At 38.3% G+C, this 19,860-nt stretch overlaps 2 protein-coding genes across 6 annotated transcripts; both read left to right on the forward strand.

Annotated features, from left to right (window-relative positions):
• The first annotated feature begins 798 nt into the window (after positions 1 to 798).
• LOC149015519 (uncharacterized) lies at positions 799 to 9,343 on the forward strand. 5 transcript variants are annotated; one of them, XM_089157039.1, is made up of 8 exons: positions 799 to 1,014; positions 1,107 to 1,160; positions 1,618 to 1,704; positions 1,785 to 1,913; positions 3,597 to 3,794; positions 4,106 to 4,910; positions 5,011 to 5,080; positions 8,720 to 9,343. In XM_089157039.1, the coding sequence occupies exons 6-7, from the start codon at positions 4,211 to 4,213 to the stop codon at positions 5,040 to 5,042; spliced, it is 732 nt and encodes a 243-aa protein (XP_089013165.1). In that variant the 5' UTR covers positions 799 to 1,014; positions 1,107 to 1,160; positions 1,618 to 1,704; positions 1,785 to 1,913; positions 3,597 to 3,794; positions 4,106 to 4,210; the 3' UTR covers positions 5,043 to 5,080; positions 8,720 to 9,343. The 5 variants fall into 5 exon arrangements, with proteins under 5 accessions (XP_089013165.1, XP_089013164.1, XP_089013166.1 ...); XM_089157038.1 differs by having other exon boundaries at positions 1,618 to 1,699; XM_089157040.1 differs by lacking the exon at positions 1,618 to 1,704.
• Positions 9,344 to 12,305: 2,962 nt separating this feature from the next.
• On the forward strand, positions 12,306 to 18,508 carry LOC149015520 (catalase isozyme 1-like). The gene is made up of 8 exons (XM_089155822.1): positions 12,306 to 12,441; positions 12,701 to 12,797; positions 13,532 to 13,809; positions 15,543 to 16,319; positions 16,479 to 16,568; positions 16,969 to 17,036; positions 17,128 to 17,221; positions 18,078 to 18,508. The coding sequence occupies exons 1-8, from the start codon at positions 12,427 to 12,429 to the stop codon at positions 18,135 to 18,137; spliced, it is 1,479 nt and encodes a 492-aa protein (XP_089011948.1). The 5' UTR covers positions 12,306 to 12,426; the 3' UTR covers positions 18,138 to 18,508.
• Positions 18,509 to 19,860: the final 1,352 nt, after the last annotated feature.

Consider the following 19,860-nt stretch of genomic DNA (forward strand, 5'->3'; position numbering starts at 1 on the left):
CTCTAAATTCACAAATGAGAGATTTATACCTGTTTGGTTGTGTGAATCCCTGGTTTCATGAAATCTAGAGATTCACATTTTTATACTAAAAAAGTGAATCTGTAGATTTATGGGTATGAGGTGAAATCTAGAGATTTCAACTCTACTATAAAAAGCATTAAATATGTGAACCATGTCTCCATAAATGTATTTTTATGATGAATTTATAGATTTCTCACTAACCAAACAGTTAATTTTATGAACCATGATTCCATAAATTTGAAATTTATAAATTTGAAATCTCTGGATTTTTTAATTCTCCAAACTCAAGTAACCAAACGGGCCCTAAAATAATTAAGGAACTATGGGTAACTTGTAATTTGAAGTGGGTGATATATAATTTTTGACACTAAAGTGAGTGTATGGAGTTTCACCACCACTAAAGAGGGTAAACTGTAAAAAACTTTTTATTTTCCTTGAAAACTAAAATAAAACAGGATTGAAACTTGTAAAGGATAAAACATTGCCATCAAAGAGTTACTCAACCACAATGACTAGCACCTCTTAGTAAATAATAACATCTTGCATCTACCACCAGTAGTTTTAAAAAAATATTATTAATAAGGACATACTATTTTTTTTTGTGATTAAAAAACAAATGGAAATTACCTTACAATTTTTTTTTTTGGGTAAAACAATTTACCCTAAAATTAATGATTCTATGTATCGGTGTTGAACCCGGTAAGTTTTCGGTCCGGATCTGTTTTTGACGCTATTAAACCGGAAACACTAAAGAATCGGACAGATTGGAAACGAAAATCCCAAAGCTTTTCCCACTTTCCCTCCATTCTGTTTCGTCTACTTCGACTGAAATCTTCCTCAACTCAAAGCTACACAACGCAGCGCAACCCGCAACTCAAACCAAAGGTTTCCTTGCATTTCACAATTTCATGTTTGCCCTATACACTCTCTCTTTCTATTTTATCACTAATTCTTTAGCCATTCAACTGATCAGAATCAAGATTTTCCTGTGAGGTATAGAGTTCTTTTCTTTTTCTTTTCGATTTGATGACTGTGTAGTGTAGTTCTGATTTTTTTAATACAAATTTTATGTCTACATTCCACAGCACGGAGGGAGAGAAGGGGATAAGGGTAGATTGTCAAAAACCCCCTCTTTCTTGGTACGATTTCCCTCTTGATGCATTGAATTCCTTTCTTTCTACATTTTTTTTTCTTTTTTATTTTTTCCCTTCCTGCTTTTTCACTTTGATTTGTAGATGCTCTAGTTCATCGCTCTGCTGTGTCTTTTGACTTCGATACTGGAGTGGGGGTGTATCTCAGTTACAAGGATCAATTTTTTTTTTAGCTAATGGATCTTGTGATTTAGTTATCGTTCTTGCTTTCAAAATCTGTGGTTATCGACTTAAGAGTGGCAAGTATGGGAACTTTGCATAAGATGCTCTCACTTCTATAAAAATGTTTAAACAGTTAACCCTAGTGGGGAGTAACATTGATAGTATCTGAAAATGTGTAAATTGAGCTATTTTTAGGAAGATTTTTTCATCTTCCTTTCTATGTTGTGTATTTCAAATGTATTCTTTATGTTTGTAAAAGATTTTTTTGTTTCTGGCAATTAAGGAAAAAGACGGTGAGAAAAACTGATGTGCTACACTGCTACCCAGAAGAATAGTGGACACTGTTTTCCTGCCTATGTTGCCCTGTAATGTGATCTCACAGAACAAAGAAACCCACTTTACAGTTTTTTTTATTTTATTATTTTATTATATTTTTTTAATTGCTATCAGATAAATTTCAACAAGAGGGTCGACCATGTTGCAAGGCTTTCCTATGCAGGCTGCTAAGTTCACTTTACCTTTTAGCACACCATGATCTAATAAGAGAGTCTCATTACATCAAATACAGTCTCTTATAGAGTAAGTCTTGATGATGTTATACGATTAAATCACTCAGTGTAACAAATCAAATTGTTTTTCTTTTCAGTCACCAGAACTATTGGGAATGTCTCCACTTTCCTGTAGTTAAAAAAAATAATGTAAACTAAATTATAAAGATTATCCATGCATAATCCTAGGTTGCAATTACTTTCTAAATAGAGAATGAAATATAGGAACTTCCTTTGTAATATCTTCTACCTCCCCTGTTTGAGAGGCTCTTTGGGGGCATCTTTGCTGTTTCCTTCTTTTTGGGTTCTGTTTTTGGTTTCCTTTTTGCCTCATACAAATTTTAATTCATCTGAAAAAAAGAAAAAAAAAAAAAAAAAAAAAAGCAATTACAAAGGAAATATCAAATAGAAACTACATAAAAATCAATGGTCCTCTAAAATCTTGCAACCCCTACACTTCAATGCTTCTTGTTCTTGGGCCTACCAAATATTTTGATAGTCTTTTACCATGAATGATCAAACTCTCCAAGAAACCCTTCATGCAACACCCAACTCTGGGACCCATGTAGTCCGAAAAGAAAAAAAAGCTCATCTTCCAGCCTTCTGTTTGATGGCTATATTTTGGAGGGAATTTGTGCTTAAAGATAGACGATTATGGACCCAAGTTTGAATCTGGACCTTACTTAAATTGAGCCAGAATATGCCATGGTTTGAGCTGCCTATAACCAAATCCATGTCTCTTTGGGCTAGCCTTACACTGCATCAGTGAGATACTGGGGTCCATATGCTACCTAAATTGGTCTCATGTAGTCTGTCAAGAGGTTCAAACAGAAACTTGTCCGAATGCTGAAAAATAGATAAATAATTTGAACACAGTAGTTGATCCTAAATAGATCCCTCATTGATAAGTTTTCAATCCTAGTAGAATGTGATCGGTTGATAATAGACATAGAGATGGTATAACGCATTACAATTATAACTCATGACAATGCATTTTCTTCCTTAATATCCTTTTGAGATGTGCACTCAATTGTACTTTGGGAACTTTTCACTGTTGCATCTTGATCCGTAGACAAGTCTAGATGACCATAGGTTATTATGTGCCTCATGTGAATGAGGACTTGAATCTACTGTATCATGAAGGACCTTGATCACTTGGTCACCCAGTAATATTTCAGTTGTGTAGATAGGTTTTGACAAGGGGTGGGCCTTGGCATACTAGTCAGTGGCCCACAGTTGTAGCCTGAGGTCAAGGCATTGAAACTGCCTCTCAGCAAAAGTTGCTGGGGTAAGGCTGTGCAGGAAAATTGGTTTGCCACTTCCCCTCCCGCCCCCCAACCCCCAGTGGCCACGGACTACTCGTGTAGAAGCCTTCGGCACCAGATTTTACACTTGTGATTTGATGAACTGGAAGGTTAGTAATTAGAGAAGTAACTATTAGTTGGATGTTAGAATAATAGCACTTCGATTGCTGTGTTCGATTTAATTGTTCCAATAATAGCACATTGGAACCTTAGTTAGCCTATAGTAATTTGTTAAACCCCTTATATATATTAGTAAATAAGATTATCTGATACCTAGCAAGCTTAATTGTTCCTAAATTGCATATGAACTTAAAACAGGTTGTCCAAAATATGGTTCTAAGCATTACCTGATTATTGATTATGTAAACAAATTTAACCTAGTAGCTAACTTTTGGTACATGGTCTGCCAGGTGTTCCGGATGATTGGATTCCATTGACACCTATGAAGGAATAGTTGTTTTGGTGTCTGTTCTGAAGTTTACATAATGATTTGAGGTGATGTGTCAACTGTCAATTGGATTCCCATCGACACTACCCTTTCTGCTATTCCCTTTCTGGTCAATAAGGTGTGTGGTTTGAAGGGAAGTTCAATATGTTCTTTAGAAGAGGTAGGTGTAAGATACTGTGTTGCTTCTCTAGTTCTATCTATAGTTTGGCCACTTGCTTTCATTTTGCATCCTGCCTGCTCCCCCCCCCCCCCCCAGCACACCAGGAAAAAAAATCCACATCCCTTCTTTCCTGGATTATTAGTTAAGTAGAAGTTTAATTTGTGTATGTGATTATATTGACTTTCTAGCTCAAATGCTGTTTTTATAATTCAGGTCTATAGTGCCTTTATATTTTATCCTTTTTGTGGTTATATTATTCTTGTATTAGGCACTGAAATCTGCAGTTGTTAATTCTATAAAGTGGATTGCAGAAGGAAACTTTTAAGGATGCAGCACGTGGGAGAAATTGGTGTTGAACCCTGGTTGTGGACAGTCTAAGAATACTAAAAGAATCTGCTGCAAGTTGGCATTCCCTGATGGTTCAACAAATGAAGGAAACTAAAGCCAAGGACTTGGGGCTGTTAAATGCAGAAAGTAGGTTGCCTACGTCTGATAAGCAACAGTTACCATTAAAGAAGACAGCACTGAGAGACTTGCAGAATGATAACGTACTTAGACCAAAACCTGTGGGAAGCTCTCATTTTCTGAATGATAGAGGGCCTGCTATGCCTGCTGTTAAGGCTTCGGGAATCAAGAGACATGCACCTGACTCTCCCACAAGCCCCCATGGTCATCAGTCTCCAAGTAATAATGCAAATGGACACATTGTTTACATCCGGAGAAAATCTGAATCAGAAGTAGGAAAGAGCAGCACTTGTGAATACATGGAAAATGATGCTGATTGTCCACCAATTGGGCCATTTAGTGACAGGGAACAACAAACTTGCCAGCAACAAATACAGATGGATTCTAAGGTTCCTCCGTTTCCTGCATTTGCACCCCTTCCAATGGCTTCTCCTATGATTTTTCCATCTGGCATACCTACAGTTCGTCTTTCTCAAGGGCAAATTGGTAATGGGCTATCGACAAGAGAACCCAATTATCCTGTGGTTTCTACTGCAGCTCCACTTCCGGTTAGTCCTCAGGGAAGTCATCAGAACTGGCGAGAACGGTATGTCAAGTCGGAAGCATTCTTAAGGAGCTGTGTCAATTCTAATCAGGAGGATTACACCCAGTGTAATATTCCTTGAATTTTAACCTTGCTTCTTTATGATTTAATTTTTCATGTTTCTGGAAATATTGACTTTTTAACGTCTTTTTTTATTTTATTTATTAGTGCTTGAAGCCTCGCAGCAAACTTGCTATTGAGTTGGAGAAAAAGGCAGTACGGCTAATGGTGGAAGAAGGTAAGGGAAAAAAGTAAAACAGAAAAAACAAATTGGAATAAATTTTTTTTATGATGCTGCTCTTTAACTGGTCCTTCTCTAGTGACAGAAAGATTCATGGAATCTAACAAAAATTTAAAATAATAAGAGAGTAGGATTAAGATTGCTGTCCTTGAACCTTATCTACTGTCATTGGTGGTTATTATGGTTTTCTAATGGTGACAACTTTTGTTGGTTGAAAATCTTGAATGTTGAATACTTCCATCTTACCCTTACTTAAGAATTAAAATCTCATTTCTTGCATACGTTAGATATTTTATTTTACAGAGCATGAAAATGGCCCAAGCTTGTACAATATTGACCTTGTTTCAGAAAGCACCCTAGTATAACATTGATCTCATTACGCAAAGCACTTGTTATTTTGACAGTATTATTTGAATAATTAAAGTTATATTCTCTAGGCTTGTATTGTCTGCTATATGGGTGTCTTGATTGCTTATGGTCTTCATGTAGCTGTACTGGGATGAGCCTGCTTGTGTCGATGGTTTGTATTTTAGAATCAGTGGTGTCTTTAAAGTGGCTGAACAAATCATACATTTAAGATTAGATGAAATGGGATAGGTATACATGCAAGCACAAGAACCAAAAGGAATGTAATGTAGCCTTTGAGTGTTAGGATCATTCAAGGACCATTTCTACGAAGATCATCACTGAACCAGCACAACAGGGTTAGGACCTTGAGAGGGTGAAGGATGGATCAGGGTGAGAGTTCGTCTCTAATTTGAATCAACTTGATGGTTGGTTTGTAAAACAAAAATTAAGGTAGTTTGAGAGATTTTATGGATCAAGGTCAAAGGGTTTAGGATGCTGAGAGTTGGGTCAAATGCCTTGTAGGTAGGGTGCTTTTTTGACAAGGGGATGCGTTTCTGATGTATCGGAAGTAACAAAACAAATATTTGCATGTTTAGGGCAGATTTTATGCTCTTGGAGGCTATGGTTTATCAGTGTAAAAGTCAATAAAGGTGATCATGAGTCAGTGGTTAGTTGATTGGTGTATTTGGCTGGAATGAGTGTCAGTGGATGAATGGTGTCCTGATGGATCTGACATGAAAGTCAAAAAAGAGAAATGAATGGAAAGAAGAGTGAATTAGGCAGCTTGATGTCCTGCCTAAGCTGAGAGATTCCCATGCCTTATGCTTGCATAGCAAACCAGCAAGGATGGCTGTCCCACAGCCAATAGCTGGAGTGAAAGGCCTTAATCCTTAAGCACCGACAATTGAGTCCAACCCCAACAACAGTATCTCCCAGAGACAAAGCAACAGCCAAAGAGCTTCACAATAATTATAAATTTATTAATAATCAGTCCAATTTACTCTCCCATAATGGGACTTTAAGTTGGGGCTGTGATCAGTTTACAGACTCAAATAGGAAATCTCCACTAACTAGAGTCCTAGTTGAAAGGAATTTCTAAATGGCAACTAGCTAAATGAACTCCTAAGTAACTTGGAGAAACACATATAAGTCCTCCCTTTTGCATGGAGGCTTTAACAGGCTCATTAATGAGCTGCTGAACCAGAGGGTATTTGACCTACTTAAGTGGTCACATGCTACTTAATTGTACCAAAATAAACATAACAAATTAGATTGAACCATGATCCACCAGACATGATTAAAGACTGAAGAAAAATGAGGTAATTATTCTATTTACATACTTGGACCTTGGGTTAAACCCTAGGCATAAGAGCCCATGACCTAGTGATGCAGCCTCTAGCAACCAAGGTCTAGGGTGGAACCAGCTTTAAGTTCAAGTGAGGGTTTCTATGACTATCCCTTGGTGAAGGTTCAGGAATGTGTTTTCCTGGGGGTTTTGGGTCAGATAGGCTTTAATGGGGGTGGCAATAGTGAAAGTTCTCAGTTTAGTTTCATCCAAAGGGGAGAAAGCTCCTCGTGAGAGGTTTTTTTCAGAGAAAACTTCCTTAGGTTTTGAGAACTTAAGGCTCTCAGTTTGGGCTGCAACTTGGACCGAACCCAGGTTCTAATGTCTAGGAGATGCTCACCAAGGTTGGTTGAACTCTAAGTTACTAGAATTTGAGATTCTAGGGTTTGGGAATTAGGGTTTGAGATTAGGAGTTGATATTTCCAGGGTTTGGCCAGGTGGATGAAGGGAAACTTCTATGGAGTGTTAGTGATGGTGAGGGGCTGATGTGGCTGTGATTTGATGGAATTATGATGGCTGGTCATGGAGATGTGGAGTTTATAGTTTTTAGGTCAAAGAAGGGATCAAATGGGGATAGGGGAATCAAAAAGAAATTGAAGGGGAAGAGAGGATGGGGTAAACAGAAAACAACCTTGGCAACTCATGATAGAAATAGGAAAGCAACTTCTAAAATAACAAATAAGAAAGGAACTTCTAAAGAAAAAAGAACTTAAAAATCTATTAGATCTTGGACTTCTTATTGACTTAGGACCAGGCAACTTGAAACTAAATACAATAAAACCATAAGAAATGACAATTCTACCCTTGTAACTTAAGTTGGGCAGAATTTACATTAGGCCAGTTAAATCTTGTTCTTAGCCGTGATATACAACTTTTAGGTCCATAAAATAGGCTGATATGTTATAGGCACCTCCTAATTGAAGCTACCAATTCCAAAAAATAAAATAGGCCAATGACTACATAAACCTATGGGCAAAGGCCCAACACCCAAATATATAAACTGTAAGTTGGTTTTGAAGGAAAGAAGTCCATTTCAGTGCTGGATCTGGATCTCCTAGGTGAACCAATTCCAGGCTTTTTTAATGAAAAATAAGTCTGTTTTGGTGGTGGTTCTGCATTGGATGAGTGTCTCACTGGACTAAGGTTTAATTTAGCAATATGAATGTAATATACATGGTTTACATGCGTAGGTTCCTCATCTTTGATAGGTTACATGCAACCATATAGGGGACTCTATATCTGTTGTTTTATTTTTCATGAATAAATAATGAATCTAATTTTGGTGATCTACCATTCCAGACTATAGACAGCTGAGGTTGTTTTCCAATTATTCCTTGACCTATTATTAAGATCTGATAGATAGGCAGTGAAGATCTTCTGGAAATAGTAGCTTTTGGTGGTTCAGCTGAATAATCAAGAACAGGTCTAGCATTTACAGCGAATTCTCTGGTACAGTTTGGCACTTGGGCCCATGGCACCTAAACCCTACTAGGTGACATGGCAATTACCTCTTCTTTAACCATTCTTTCTTAGTAACGTAACTAAAATTTCATGGTAAGCCAGAAGAAACGTTAACTTCTCAAGAGAGGAAAACATAGAACAAATCATCTGACTAATTGCTTCATGCCAGTAGCTGGGTCAGTTGATTATGTGATCTTGTAATGCTATTGGTTTTCCATCATCTGTTAGGCTAGTCGAGGTCTGCAATTGCTGCTGTTCCAGTTCTGCCAGGTCAACCATTCTCCTGTCCACCTTGTCTACTGAATTGGGTTAATCTGGCACTTGTGCTCGTAACACTAGCTCTAATAATTTGTTATATGACCCAGTATTCTGTTTTTTTGTTCATATCATCAAATCATTGTTGGATGAAGTTTAGGTGTCTCAATCTGAGACTCTCCCATATACATTTATCGTTCCACTTACTTGCTTTTCTGTTATTGCAGGGAAGGAGTTGTATCGACTGCAGTGTTTAAATGTATTTGGGAAACCTTCAGAAAATAGTAGCATATCACTCTCCACTCAACCTGGGCAACCGGAAAAGTGAGAAGCCACTACCATTTCTGATAATTTATGACTCAGTAATTCATAATGGGAAGACCAGATCCATATAGCAGATCCTATTGAATTGGAAGAAGGCTTATTGTTGTTGTTGCTGTAATGATGTGGGATTGGCTTCCAATATTTCTTTCATTTGAAATTCAACATCAATGGTACAGGTTTTCCAAAGACTCATCATTGAGCTTCCGAAATTGTCCATGGGGTTCGTGGCTTGAGTGGCTGCTCATCCCCATGAGTTCTGATTCAATAAATTGTACTTCATGAGATTTTTTAGGACTCCCATCTTTTGCAATTTTGGTGACTACTTGTAGAGTACTTCATTAGTGTAACAAATGTCAAGGGAACCAGGAATCCGTTGCTGGTATTTTTATTGGTCTGAACTTATACCACTATGGATCAGCCATGTCCATTGTTGCTATGGTTAATCATACTCATTCCCTGGGAGGAATGATATTGTTAGTCTCACGCAACATCGCATTGTTTTATCTCTTAACAGCGAAAGATTATAGAGGGGGTGCATTAATTCTTGATGATGGTAGCTGTGATCCAAAGCATTTGCAGATTCGTCTTTTTTTGTGTGTGTGTGTGTGGGGGGGGGGGGGGGGGGATCCAAAGGATTTGGAGGATAGGGTTGTAGGCTTATGTTTACTGCTGTAAGGGTTGTATGATGGAGTGAAAGAATTGGGGTAGTGGTCATATATATATGGACAGACTATATATTGTGGTGGAGATCAATTTTTACTATGTAAAATGTTCCAGTCCGGTTTCCACTTCAGGTCCTCAAGTGGGAATCCACTACTTCGAGGTGAAATACCTAAGATCAAGGATCGAAATGTCGGGTGTCGCCGTGTCGGTGCCTGGCGACACAGCGATTACCGGTGACATTTCAAAAAATCGATGAGATCTGCAGGTGTGGGAGAGACCGAGAGAGATCAGAGAGCGGGAGAGAGTTGTGAGATGCCATGGTTTCCGCTGCAGATCACAAAAAAGAGAAAGGAAAGAAATAGAAGAGATCGCTGGAGTATGCCGTTCAGATAAAGAGAAAGGAAAGAAATAGAAGAGATTCGCTGGCTCCAATGGTTTCCATTTCTGTAGAGAAAGAGAAAGGAAAGAAATAAAAGAGAAAGGAAATAAATCGAGAGATTCGCTGGGTCCAATGGTTTCCATTTCTACGGAGAAAAAGAAAGGAAAGAAATAGAAGAGAAAGGAAATAAATCGAGTCCGCCATGTTTCCGTTTCTGCAGAGAGCCATCAACCATGTTTCCATTTCTGCAGAGAAAGAGAAAGGAAAGAAATAGAAAAGATTCGCTGGCTCCAATGGTTTCCATTTCTGCAGAGAAAGAGAAAGGAAATAAATCTAGAGATTCGCTGGCTCCAATGGTTTCCATTTCTACAGAGAAAGAGAAAGGAAAGAAATAGAAGAGAAAGGAAATAAATTGAGTCCGCCATGTTTCCGTTTCTGTAGAGAGCCATCAGCCATGTTTCCGTTTCTGTAGAGAAAGAGAAAGGAAAGAAATAGAAAAGATTCGCTGGCTCCAATGGTTTCCATTTCTGCAGAGAAAGAGAAAGGAAAGAAATAGAAGAGAAAGGAAATAAATCGAGAGATTCGCTGGCTCCAATGGTTTCCATTTCTACAGAGAAAGAGAAAGGAAATAAATCGAGTCCGCCATGTTTCCGTTTCTGCAAAGAGCCATCAGCCATGTTTCCGTTTCTGTAGAGAAAGAGAAAGGAAAGAAATCAGAAGATTGCAGGTCGATAAGATATTTTAATATTTTTAAATGAGAGAGAGTATTTAATGCAAGATTTTCAAATTTTGAATTTTAAATTTATTTGATATTTTGAGAATTTATCGCGATATATCGACTTTTTGCTTATATATCGCGATATTTCGACGAGAAATCGTCGACTTTTAGAAAAAATCGTATCGTTGGGTGTCGTGTCGCCCCCCAGCGACACCTCGATTTATCGCCGTGTGTCGGTTCGCCAACACACGGTACCATGCCTAAGATTACCTTTTTTTTTCGGTAGAACTAAGATTATCTTTAATATATTAATGCTTGGGACTCTAAATTTAGATGAGTCAAATATATCGCCTATATATTGTAAGCACCTGATTTTACTAATTAGGGAAAAAAAGTCTTGTGAGATTCGAAAATTCGCCAACCATATACAGGATCATCCTCATCCTTTATGTTGTCAACTCTCATTTTTTTTTTTAACTTTAAAAAAAAAAATTTCATTTCCTTTTACCCGAAAAAAAAAAAAAAGGGGCTCATTCCCATGTGTAGCTTTACGGACAAGAGTCAAAAACAGGGGGGTTGGGGGCGAAATTGCTTGAGTCATGCGCATTTATTGTGCATGTGATGATCAAGTGAGATTTTGGTATATTGGATCACCATTGAATTTCAGTAGTCGAGATTGAGATTTTGATTAAAAGGATCAAAATTTCTCGCTTGCAAGCAAAATCCAGGGAAGGGTGGGGGGAGTCCGGATCTGCACCCCGCATGGTAGCTCTCTGTGTCCCTCAAGGGGTTTTCCACCAAAAAAACATGTGGGTCCACATGAATTGGTTTTTTTCTTTTATTTTTATGTTTTATGATTTTTATTTTGTGGGTCTCACATGTTTTTGTGGTGGAAAATCCGTTGACGAGCCCAAAGCACTGAATTCGGATCATCTCCCCATCGGGGGAGCACACCCATGGCTTCCTGACTACAAAAAGCAGTGGGTCCCACTGATTAAAAAAAGTTTTTTTTTTTCAAAAAATATTTTTCACCTTGGGCCCAACAGATTTTTGTGGTTAGAAAGCGTTGGGGAGCACAAGGTGCTCCCTCTCTGGGAGCACAAAAGTGCTTCCCGTCGTCGCAGATCCGGACTCCAGAGCGCTACCCTGCCGGGTGCAGATCCGGACTCGGTGGCTCATTTCCCCAGTCAGTGTCTGCGGACAAGAAGAGTCCAAAAGCGTCGTGGTAACAGCAGATCGTTGGCACACTTTTTGAGGTATTTCTATTCTCGATGTCGTAGGTGGTCACGTCATTTTCGAACAAGAAAGATTCCAGGAACGTTTTCGAAAATCACATAAACAAGATGAAGAAAGCATGGATGCCTCTCTCGTCTTCATCTGTAGATATATCATATCCTTTTCTCGATATAAAATCTCTTGTGTTTACCCAGAAAAAATATGTTGTCTCCTATAATTAATAATAATATCATAAAACAACGGAAATTATTTGTAAAATTCAAGATTATCGTTAGTTAATCACGAGAAAGTATATTAACAAAATCTCGTCTCCTATCTTTTGATCTAGACTAGATTATTAAACATAAATCCGGAATGGCGTGAGAATTTGAAAACTCCCTAGTATTTATCGTGAAACGAGATTTTAATGTTACTTTCTGTTTTGATCTTATCCGTTTTTCATTTAATTGAGCTTTTGAGAAACGCGTGGTCCCACCTGCTCTTTTGTTTCTTTCTTGAAACAAACAAAATCGTCAAGCACGAGGAACCAAGGAGTTCTTCCCGGTTTTCACTTCTTATACGAAGAGTCGAAGAAGAGATCTCCCCCCCCTCTCTCTCTCTCTCTCATTCTTGCCATGGATCCTTACAAGGTACCTATAGCTTTCACTCTCTTTTTCTTGCTTTACATCCGAACCATCTTCGATGTTCTATTGAAACTTCTTTACGACTCGCCTGTTTTGATTCATTTTAGTTCGGTTCTTAGGTTTCCATTCCGAATTCGCTAGTTTGTTCTGGGTAATGCTGTTCTAAGGGTTGTTTTTCACGTCCTTCATTTTGCTGTGTTTCGATTCATCATTTATTGAATATGTTATTCTCTTGTGTTTATGTGGTTTTATTGGCATAATGCAGCATCGGCCTTCGAGTGCTTTCGATTCTCCTTTCTGGACAACAAATTCTGGTGCCCCTGTGTGGAACAATAACTCATCACTTACTGTTGGAACTAGAGGTATTGTTTGAGATCTATGGATTGTTTTCTTTGTTCGAATAGAATAATTTCTTTTCTTTGTATTTCAGTACATTTTATAACTGGATTTTATATGGGAACTTTTATCTGCTAACGATTATATTTTTGCGAATGCGAATGGGGTTGAAGATATTGATCGTAATGCAGGAAATATTTGTTTCTTGAATTTGAAACTGGTATATACATGTCTAAGGTGTGTTTGTTGCTGTTCTAATGCACACCGATATTCTGTCCTGCGGCGTAAAGTATGCAGAGTAGCTTCTTCTGGCCTATGTGGACAAATTCTTGTCTGTACTGTGGGGATGGCTATGATTTTTCTTGTTAACTGAAGTGGCCTTGTTTTCTTCCTCTCTGCTTCGTTCTTGAGATGGACTATCTACCCCCATATCTGTTTTTTTTTCCTTTTCTTTTTCTGTTAGCATATTGATTTGATAGATCATAATAATCGAACTGGGAGGTAATCTGTATGGCTCTACTTTTCTTGTCAAAGATTTCTCCATAGCTTGATAAGTGGAAAGTATGATTTGCTATCTCCAAGATCTGAGTAATATTGATGGTTGCTTGGAAAATGGCTTGACTCTTATAGAAGAGATGCAGAAGAGCATTGTCATTGATTGAATAAAAGAATACAATTAATCTCTATGATGGAAGCACTTTCAGTATTCAAGGTCTGATTTTTAATGATCTGATATTTGATTCCAACTTGTGTTTGGCAGGTCCAATTCTTCTTGAAGACTATCATTTGGTAGAAAAGCTTGCAAATTTTGACAGGGAACGTATCCCAGAACGTGTTGTTCATGCTAGGGGAGCTAGTGCCAAGGGCTTTTTTGAGGTCACGCATGATATTTCTCACCTGACATTTGCTGATTTCCTTCGTGCACCTGGAGTCCAGACTCCAGTGATTGTTCGATTCTCTACTGTTATCCATGAACGTGGCAGCCCTGAGACCCTGAGAGACCCTCGAGGTTTTTCTGTTAAGTTTTACACCAGGGAGGTAATTATTTTTGTCACAGCCTTTTCTTCTCAATATGGGTGTGCATGCTTATAAATTTAATATTTATAAATTCCTCAGAAAAAGCTTATTTCTTTGATCTAGCCAGCAACTATCCTTTGTTTTTTCTTTCTTTTTTTCCATAACTTAAGCATGCTAACTTGAGTATTGAACAAGTCAGCAATTTTAGGCTGTATCAGATGGTCACCTTGGCTAACTTTTCTTTAAAAGCTTCATGCACTGCTGTTTCTCTTGCTTCATATGTTGATGCAGTTGCTTTAGGCTGGCTGGACCGACATGACCTACTTTGGAGGCCCAGGCCAAGTACTGGTCCTAACCTAGTTTTCTGGTCTGGAAAGGCTAGTAGGTTTCTTAGAATGGAAATACATATTTTAGTTTATTTTATTTGAAATGTTAGATTATGTAGGAGTTTCTTGAGTAGTTTTTTAATTAGCTATGGCTTAGTTGAGTGGCTTCTTCTTTGGGTTGTTTCTATTTTCTATTTATTTCATGTAATCATAGGAGAGATCAGATTTGAGGTTTTGAGGAATTGAGTTTGAGTTCAAGTATGGCTATGGTTACGGTGATCATATTTCTTGTTTGGATTCCCCCCCCCCCCCAAGGGTGACTCCGTTATCCTAATTCCCACTCCTTTCCTATCCAGGCTTCCTCTAAATGTAGCTCTTGTTACCTTACTTCCCCTAATTTACTGATCAGTGTACTGTATCTATTTGTTCAAAATTAGACACTAGATGCATTTTTATTACTATGTTGCGTCAAGTTATGTTATTCTTTACCATTTCCCTTTTATTCTTGGTTTCTGTGATAGCACTGCTCTCCTTTTTTGTTTACTTATATGCTTTAATTAATTACAAACATATTCTTTTCCAGACCTTTTTGATTTTAAGTACCAAAATGTTATGCTATGCCACTTTTTTCAAGTGAAAAACTGCTCATTAGAAAAGAGAGATGAAGTTAGTGAAGGGGGAGTTGAGCTGAGGAGACAGAAGATGAAAAAGAAGAGAATAAGGGATAGGTTGAGAGAACAAAAACGTGAATGAGCTATTGATTCCTCATTTACCTACTTTATTCAAAACCAGATTTGGTTGGGAAGCATGAAAGTAGAGACAAATTCTAAGATATAATGAGATTTTGCCAAGGAATCCAAGCTTTTAACTCACAAGACCTCCCGTGTAATCCCAAAAAAACACTAGCTATTACTGGGATCAGTGAGATTTTGGCAAGTTACTCATACTATGCATGACACTGGACTATTACATTAAAAAAAAAACCCGATGGACCAAAGGTGCAATATGTATAAAACTCAACCCTAGACTTATTTCTAATTCAGTGAACCAGTTTTGGATAATGAATTGCTTCATTGTGCTCTTCATTGGAATGGTTGCAAGGCAAATCAAAGCAAAGGGAGTTGAAATTGTTACACTACAAAAAAAAAAAAAAAGTTAGATCATTACTTTTATGTGACAATAGGACTGATGCCCAATCATTCCACATTTGACAATTTGGATGTTTAATGAGGGATTAAGTTATATATATTAGACCTTAGAGTCTTAGACAAAGATTATAAGGCTAAAGTTGACAGTGACATTTTTTTCCCCTTTCCAAAGTAGAGATGTAATGGAACGTTGGTACATGAATATCTAATAAATTGATGTTTTTTGATGGCCTACATTTATTTTTCTATAACACTTTTTGCTGTTTACTGTGAAATGCAGGGCAATTTTGATCTAGTTGGAAACAATTTCCCAGTGTTCTTCATTCGTGATGGGATGAAGTTCCCTGACATGATCCATGCCCTCAAACCCAATCCTAAGTCTCACATTCAGGAAAACTGGAGGATCCTTGACTTCTTCTCTCACCATCCAGAAAGCTTGCACATGTTTGCCTTCCTCTTTGATGATGTTGGTATTCCACAGGATTTCAGACATATGGATGGTTTTGGTGTAAACACTTACACTCTCATCAACAAGGCTGGGAAAGTACAATATGTGAAATTCCACTGGAAACCCACTTGTGGAGTCAAGAGTTTATTGGACGATGAGGCCATAACAGTTGGAGGAACTAATCACAGTCATGCCACCAAGGATCTCTATGATTCAATCCAGGCTGGTAATTATCCTGAGTGGAAGCTTTACATCCAGACAATAGATCCAGAGCACGAGGATAAGTTTGATTTTGACCCACTTGATGTGACAAAGATCTGGCCTGAGGATATCTTGCCACTGCAACCAGTGGGTCGCTTGGTCTTGAACAAGAACATCGATAACTTCTTTGCAGAGAATGAGCAGCTGGCATTTTGCCCAGCTCTCGTGGTCCCTGGTATATATTATTCGGATGACAAGATGCTCCAGACACGTATCTTCTCTTACGCTGATGCACAGAGGCACCGCCTTGGGCCAAACTATCTGATGCTACCAGTAAATGCTCCCAAGTGTACACACCATAACAATCACCATGAAGGTTTCATGAATTTTTTGCACAGGGATGAGGAGGTAATCTTTGTTGATTCTGTTGTTCCTTTCAGAAGTAAGTTTATAACTTATTCATCAAATGGTCTGCCCTGAGGGCATTGACAAATGGATGATGTTAGGTTCTATGGCCATTTCTGCTTAATTTTTGTCATGTTGTCTGATGAGAATTGAATTTTTCAGATCAATTACTTTCCTTCAAGGTTTGATCCCGTTCGCCATGCTGAGAGGTTTCCCACCCCGCCAGCTTTGTGCACTGGGAGGCGCAGTAAGGTTGGTTTCTATTATTAGCCTTCCAGAAACGAATTTCCATGTTCTCGGATCTATTTCCCCACCTTCCCAACCCTATTGATCCAGAATCAGTTTGTTTTATTTTCCCTCGTGATGATGATGAACTACATTTCGACTAGCATATTGTATCTCATCTATTCCATTAGGGCTGGTTTCTTTTCATGCGTGTATTCTTTCTTCTTCTTCTTTTTTTTTTTTTGGGGGTGGGGGGGGGGGGGGGTGGGTGTGTGTGTGGTGGGGGATGTTATGCATGTGTATGAAAATGATCAGCTTGCATATTTAGGTTTCACCTTTGGTCTATTGATATTTGTTTGCTTTCATACTTGAAATTAATGAAAAATATTTTGTAGTTAGGTAATAATTACCCTTACACTGTCAACAGGTTATCATAGAGAAGGAGAATAACTTCACGCAGCCTGGAGAGAGGTACCGTTCCTTTGATCCAGCGAGGTACTGTGCTTGCACATCTACTTAAGTAATACAGATGTATAGACGGTCAAAATAGTGAATGATTTATCTTTCTGCCTTCTATCTGTGGCAGGCAAGAGCGTTTCCTCTGTCGGTGGGTGGATGCATTATCTGACCCAAGAGTCACTCATGAGATTCGCAGCATCTGGATCTCATACTGGTCTCAGGTGAGGCTACATTTTCCCTTCCCAGTTTTTCTCTTACTTTTAGGATGACTTTCTCTTACATGGAATAATATGACGAGAAAATGTCTGTTTACCCATTGTGTAGCTTGTAACACTTCTTGTATCAAGTCATGATTGTATGATAGTTAACTGAACTGGACCTCTGCCACTTGTTGTCACTGAGATTAGTTGTTGTGCTGGGAGCAGACCTTGCACACCAAGAATGTAGACCTGGGCAATAGAGGGTCGGTGTGGACTTTCCAATGCCTAAATCAGAAACCCGAGCAACAGTGTTAATAGCTGAGAAATTGAAAGAGCATAAGCGTGAGGGATTAAATGTTAACATTCTACACTGTACCCTGCTTTTCTATTTATAGGGCCAGGTAGAGAAGTCAGTTCTCAGTAGGAGATAGAAAAGGAAAGTTGTCCTTGTGGGGAAGCCTTTTTCTCTTTGTGATTGCCACGTGGTGAGGTAGCTCAAATCCCAATTGATCACAACAGCTTTAATCCTAATCTTCCATTTTGAGTTGGTTTTTTTTTGGGTACATATTGATCATCCATTGGTGTATCACAGTTGTTGCCTGAGGTCAAGGCATTGAAACAGCACCTCAGCATAAATTGCTGGGGCAAGTCTGCATAGGAAGTAGAGCCACCCTTTGGCACTGGGTTCGCCCTTTTCTAAGCATCCATATTTAGACCGTTCTTATGCATATTAGCATTTGTAGGAGGATTTCTAGCAAATACCTTTTCGCACTGTCTGAAAATCTTTCTATGATTTATCAATTTTTGTAATGTAGCTGGCTGGTACATGACAAGATCAGAAGCGTGATAAATCGTTTTCTATATTCTGTGGTCGCAGGCTGACAAGTTTCTGGGTCAGAAGCTTGCATCTCGACTCAACATGAAGCCAAGCATGTGAACGATTGTGGCGAGGAGATGAGAGGTTTGAACAGGTTAGAAGAAAGTCTTCTAGGGTTGTGTTCAATAGAAACATCATGTAAGGGTTTCAGGAGAGACATCATCATGTTAAATCTCTCATCATTATGATATAATTTAGCTGTGTAAGACTCTTGTGTCCTAAAAGTGCCTTCTCCAGACGATGGATTATGAAATAAAGTATGCTTTCATAGGGAATTGCAGAATTTTGGGTTTTCTGTGCGTGAAAGAGTTGGAGTGCGTGCATCATGCAAGTATCCTGGTTCATGTAGTGCAGGATGTGGATCATGTTTTTTCTGGATTTACACGAGGCTGCCCTAAATTTTTACCTTCTTTCCCTTTTTAAGCGGAGAAATTTTAAATTTGTAAAAGAATACTGATGGTTTTGCTCTGTTGAAATTGTTGGAAACACCTGGCGCCTGGCCTGGCAGTTTGCTAAAGTGAATTTTGGATTTTGATTTGTATCACCCACGTTTGGGCTTACGAATTACGAGCCATTCAAAAGATTACTGATGGTTTTGATGAGGGTTTGTTATGGTCTCTATATAGCCTAAACCAGGATCCTTGAATCCTAAAACCGATCCAATGCAAATACAGGGGTTCTCGTATGGGCGTATCCAAATTCTGGTTAGGGCGTTTATACTGGGATCAAACCATTTGACAACTGATTCTGCAGAAGGCTATCAAACATATAGAGCATTACAGTAGCATTCTTCTTAGATGGGGCTTACGTGGAGAAGACACCATGGCTATTTGATCATTATTGAAGATTCACAATTCCATTATCACATGAAAATTGATCTCGTTCTTACCCAAAAGACAGAAAAATATCACTTCGACTTACAAGTTGCAACAGAATTATAATAACAGTTACAACTCGGATCAAAAGATAATGAAGTTAAACTTCTATAGGCATTGTAAAACGACATAAGGGACACGTATTCTTGTGTTCTAACCACTTGAAAATGCATTCTTTATGAAAGTAATGAGAGCAAGGCAATCGTGAGATATGGACTTCTTTCACATATTCATCCATGCAAATCATGCACGTCTCTGTTAAAAAAGATGCCACTTCTTCTGCGTGGTTGACTTCCATAATCTCTAAAGCTTCAATGGAAGATCTTGAAGCCGGAACCAAGCGATACCCTTCATCTCCATTTAAATTCATCAGCCTAGCTTGGAGCTCTCCGATTTATTCATAAGGATCTATGACTACTAATGTAAATGTAAAGATATGAATATTTAGGTAGATGTCCAAGGACCCGCTACTATTTTTCTCTTTGCAGGACTTGGCTTGTTCAAAAGCATATGTAGATATCTCTTGTTCCGTTATTTCCGTGGCAAGAATGTTTTGCTCGGCAAGCATACTATGGATGTGGGACTTGTTTTCTTCAGGGATAAGCAAGGAAGAGAACTGAATATCGAGTTCTCTCATTAGAACGTGTGTCCTCATGTGCGGTATATTGGCCTCTATTGTCCAGTCCTATTAGTATGACAGTTTGATTTTGAACAGAGTAATGGAATTTGACACTAATTTCTAAGTTACCATCATTGGAACTTATGGGGGTTTTCCTCAAAACTTGAACGTTGTGCAGTAACTGCAACATTAATCATGATTAATCTCTCTTGACAAAGAAGAGGAAGAACACAACCTAACAAAATCACTAACCCAATTTGAAGAAGAGCTTGACGACTACGTTCATTGT

The sequence above is a fragment of the Hakea prostrata genome, chromosome 5 (genome assembly GCF_041222555.1).
Source record: "Hakea prostrata isolate BN-2017 chromosome 5, UWA_Hpros_2, whole genome shotgun sequence".
Taxonomy (NCBI): Eukaryota; Viridiplantae; Streptophyta; class Magnoliopsida; order Proteales; family Proteaceae; genus Hakea; species Hakea prostrata.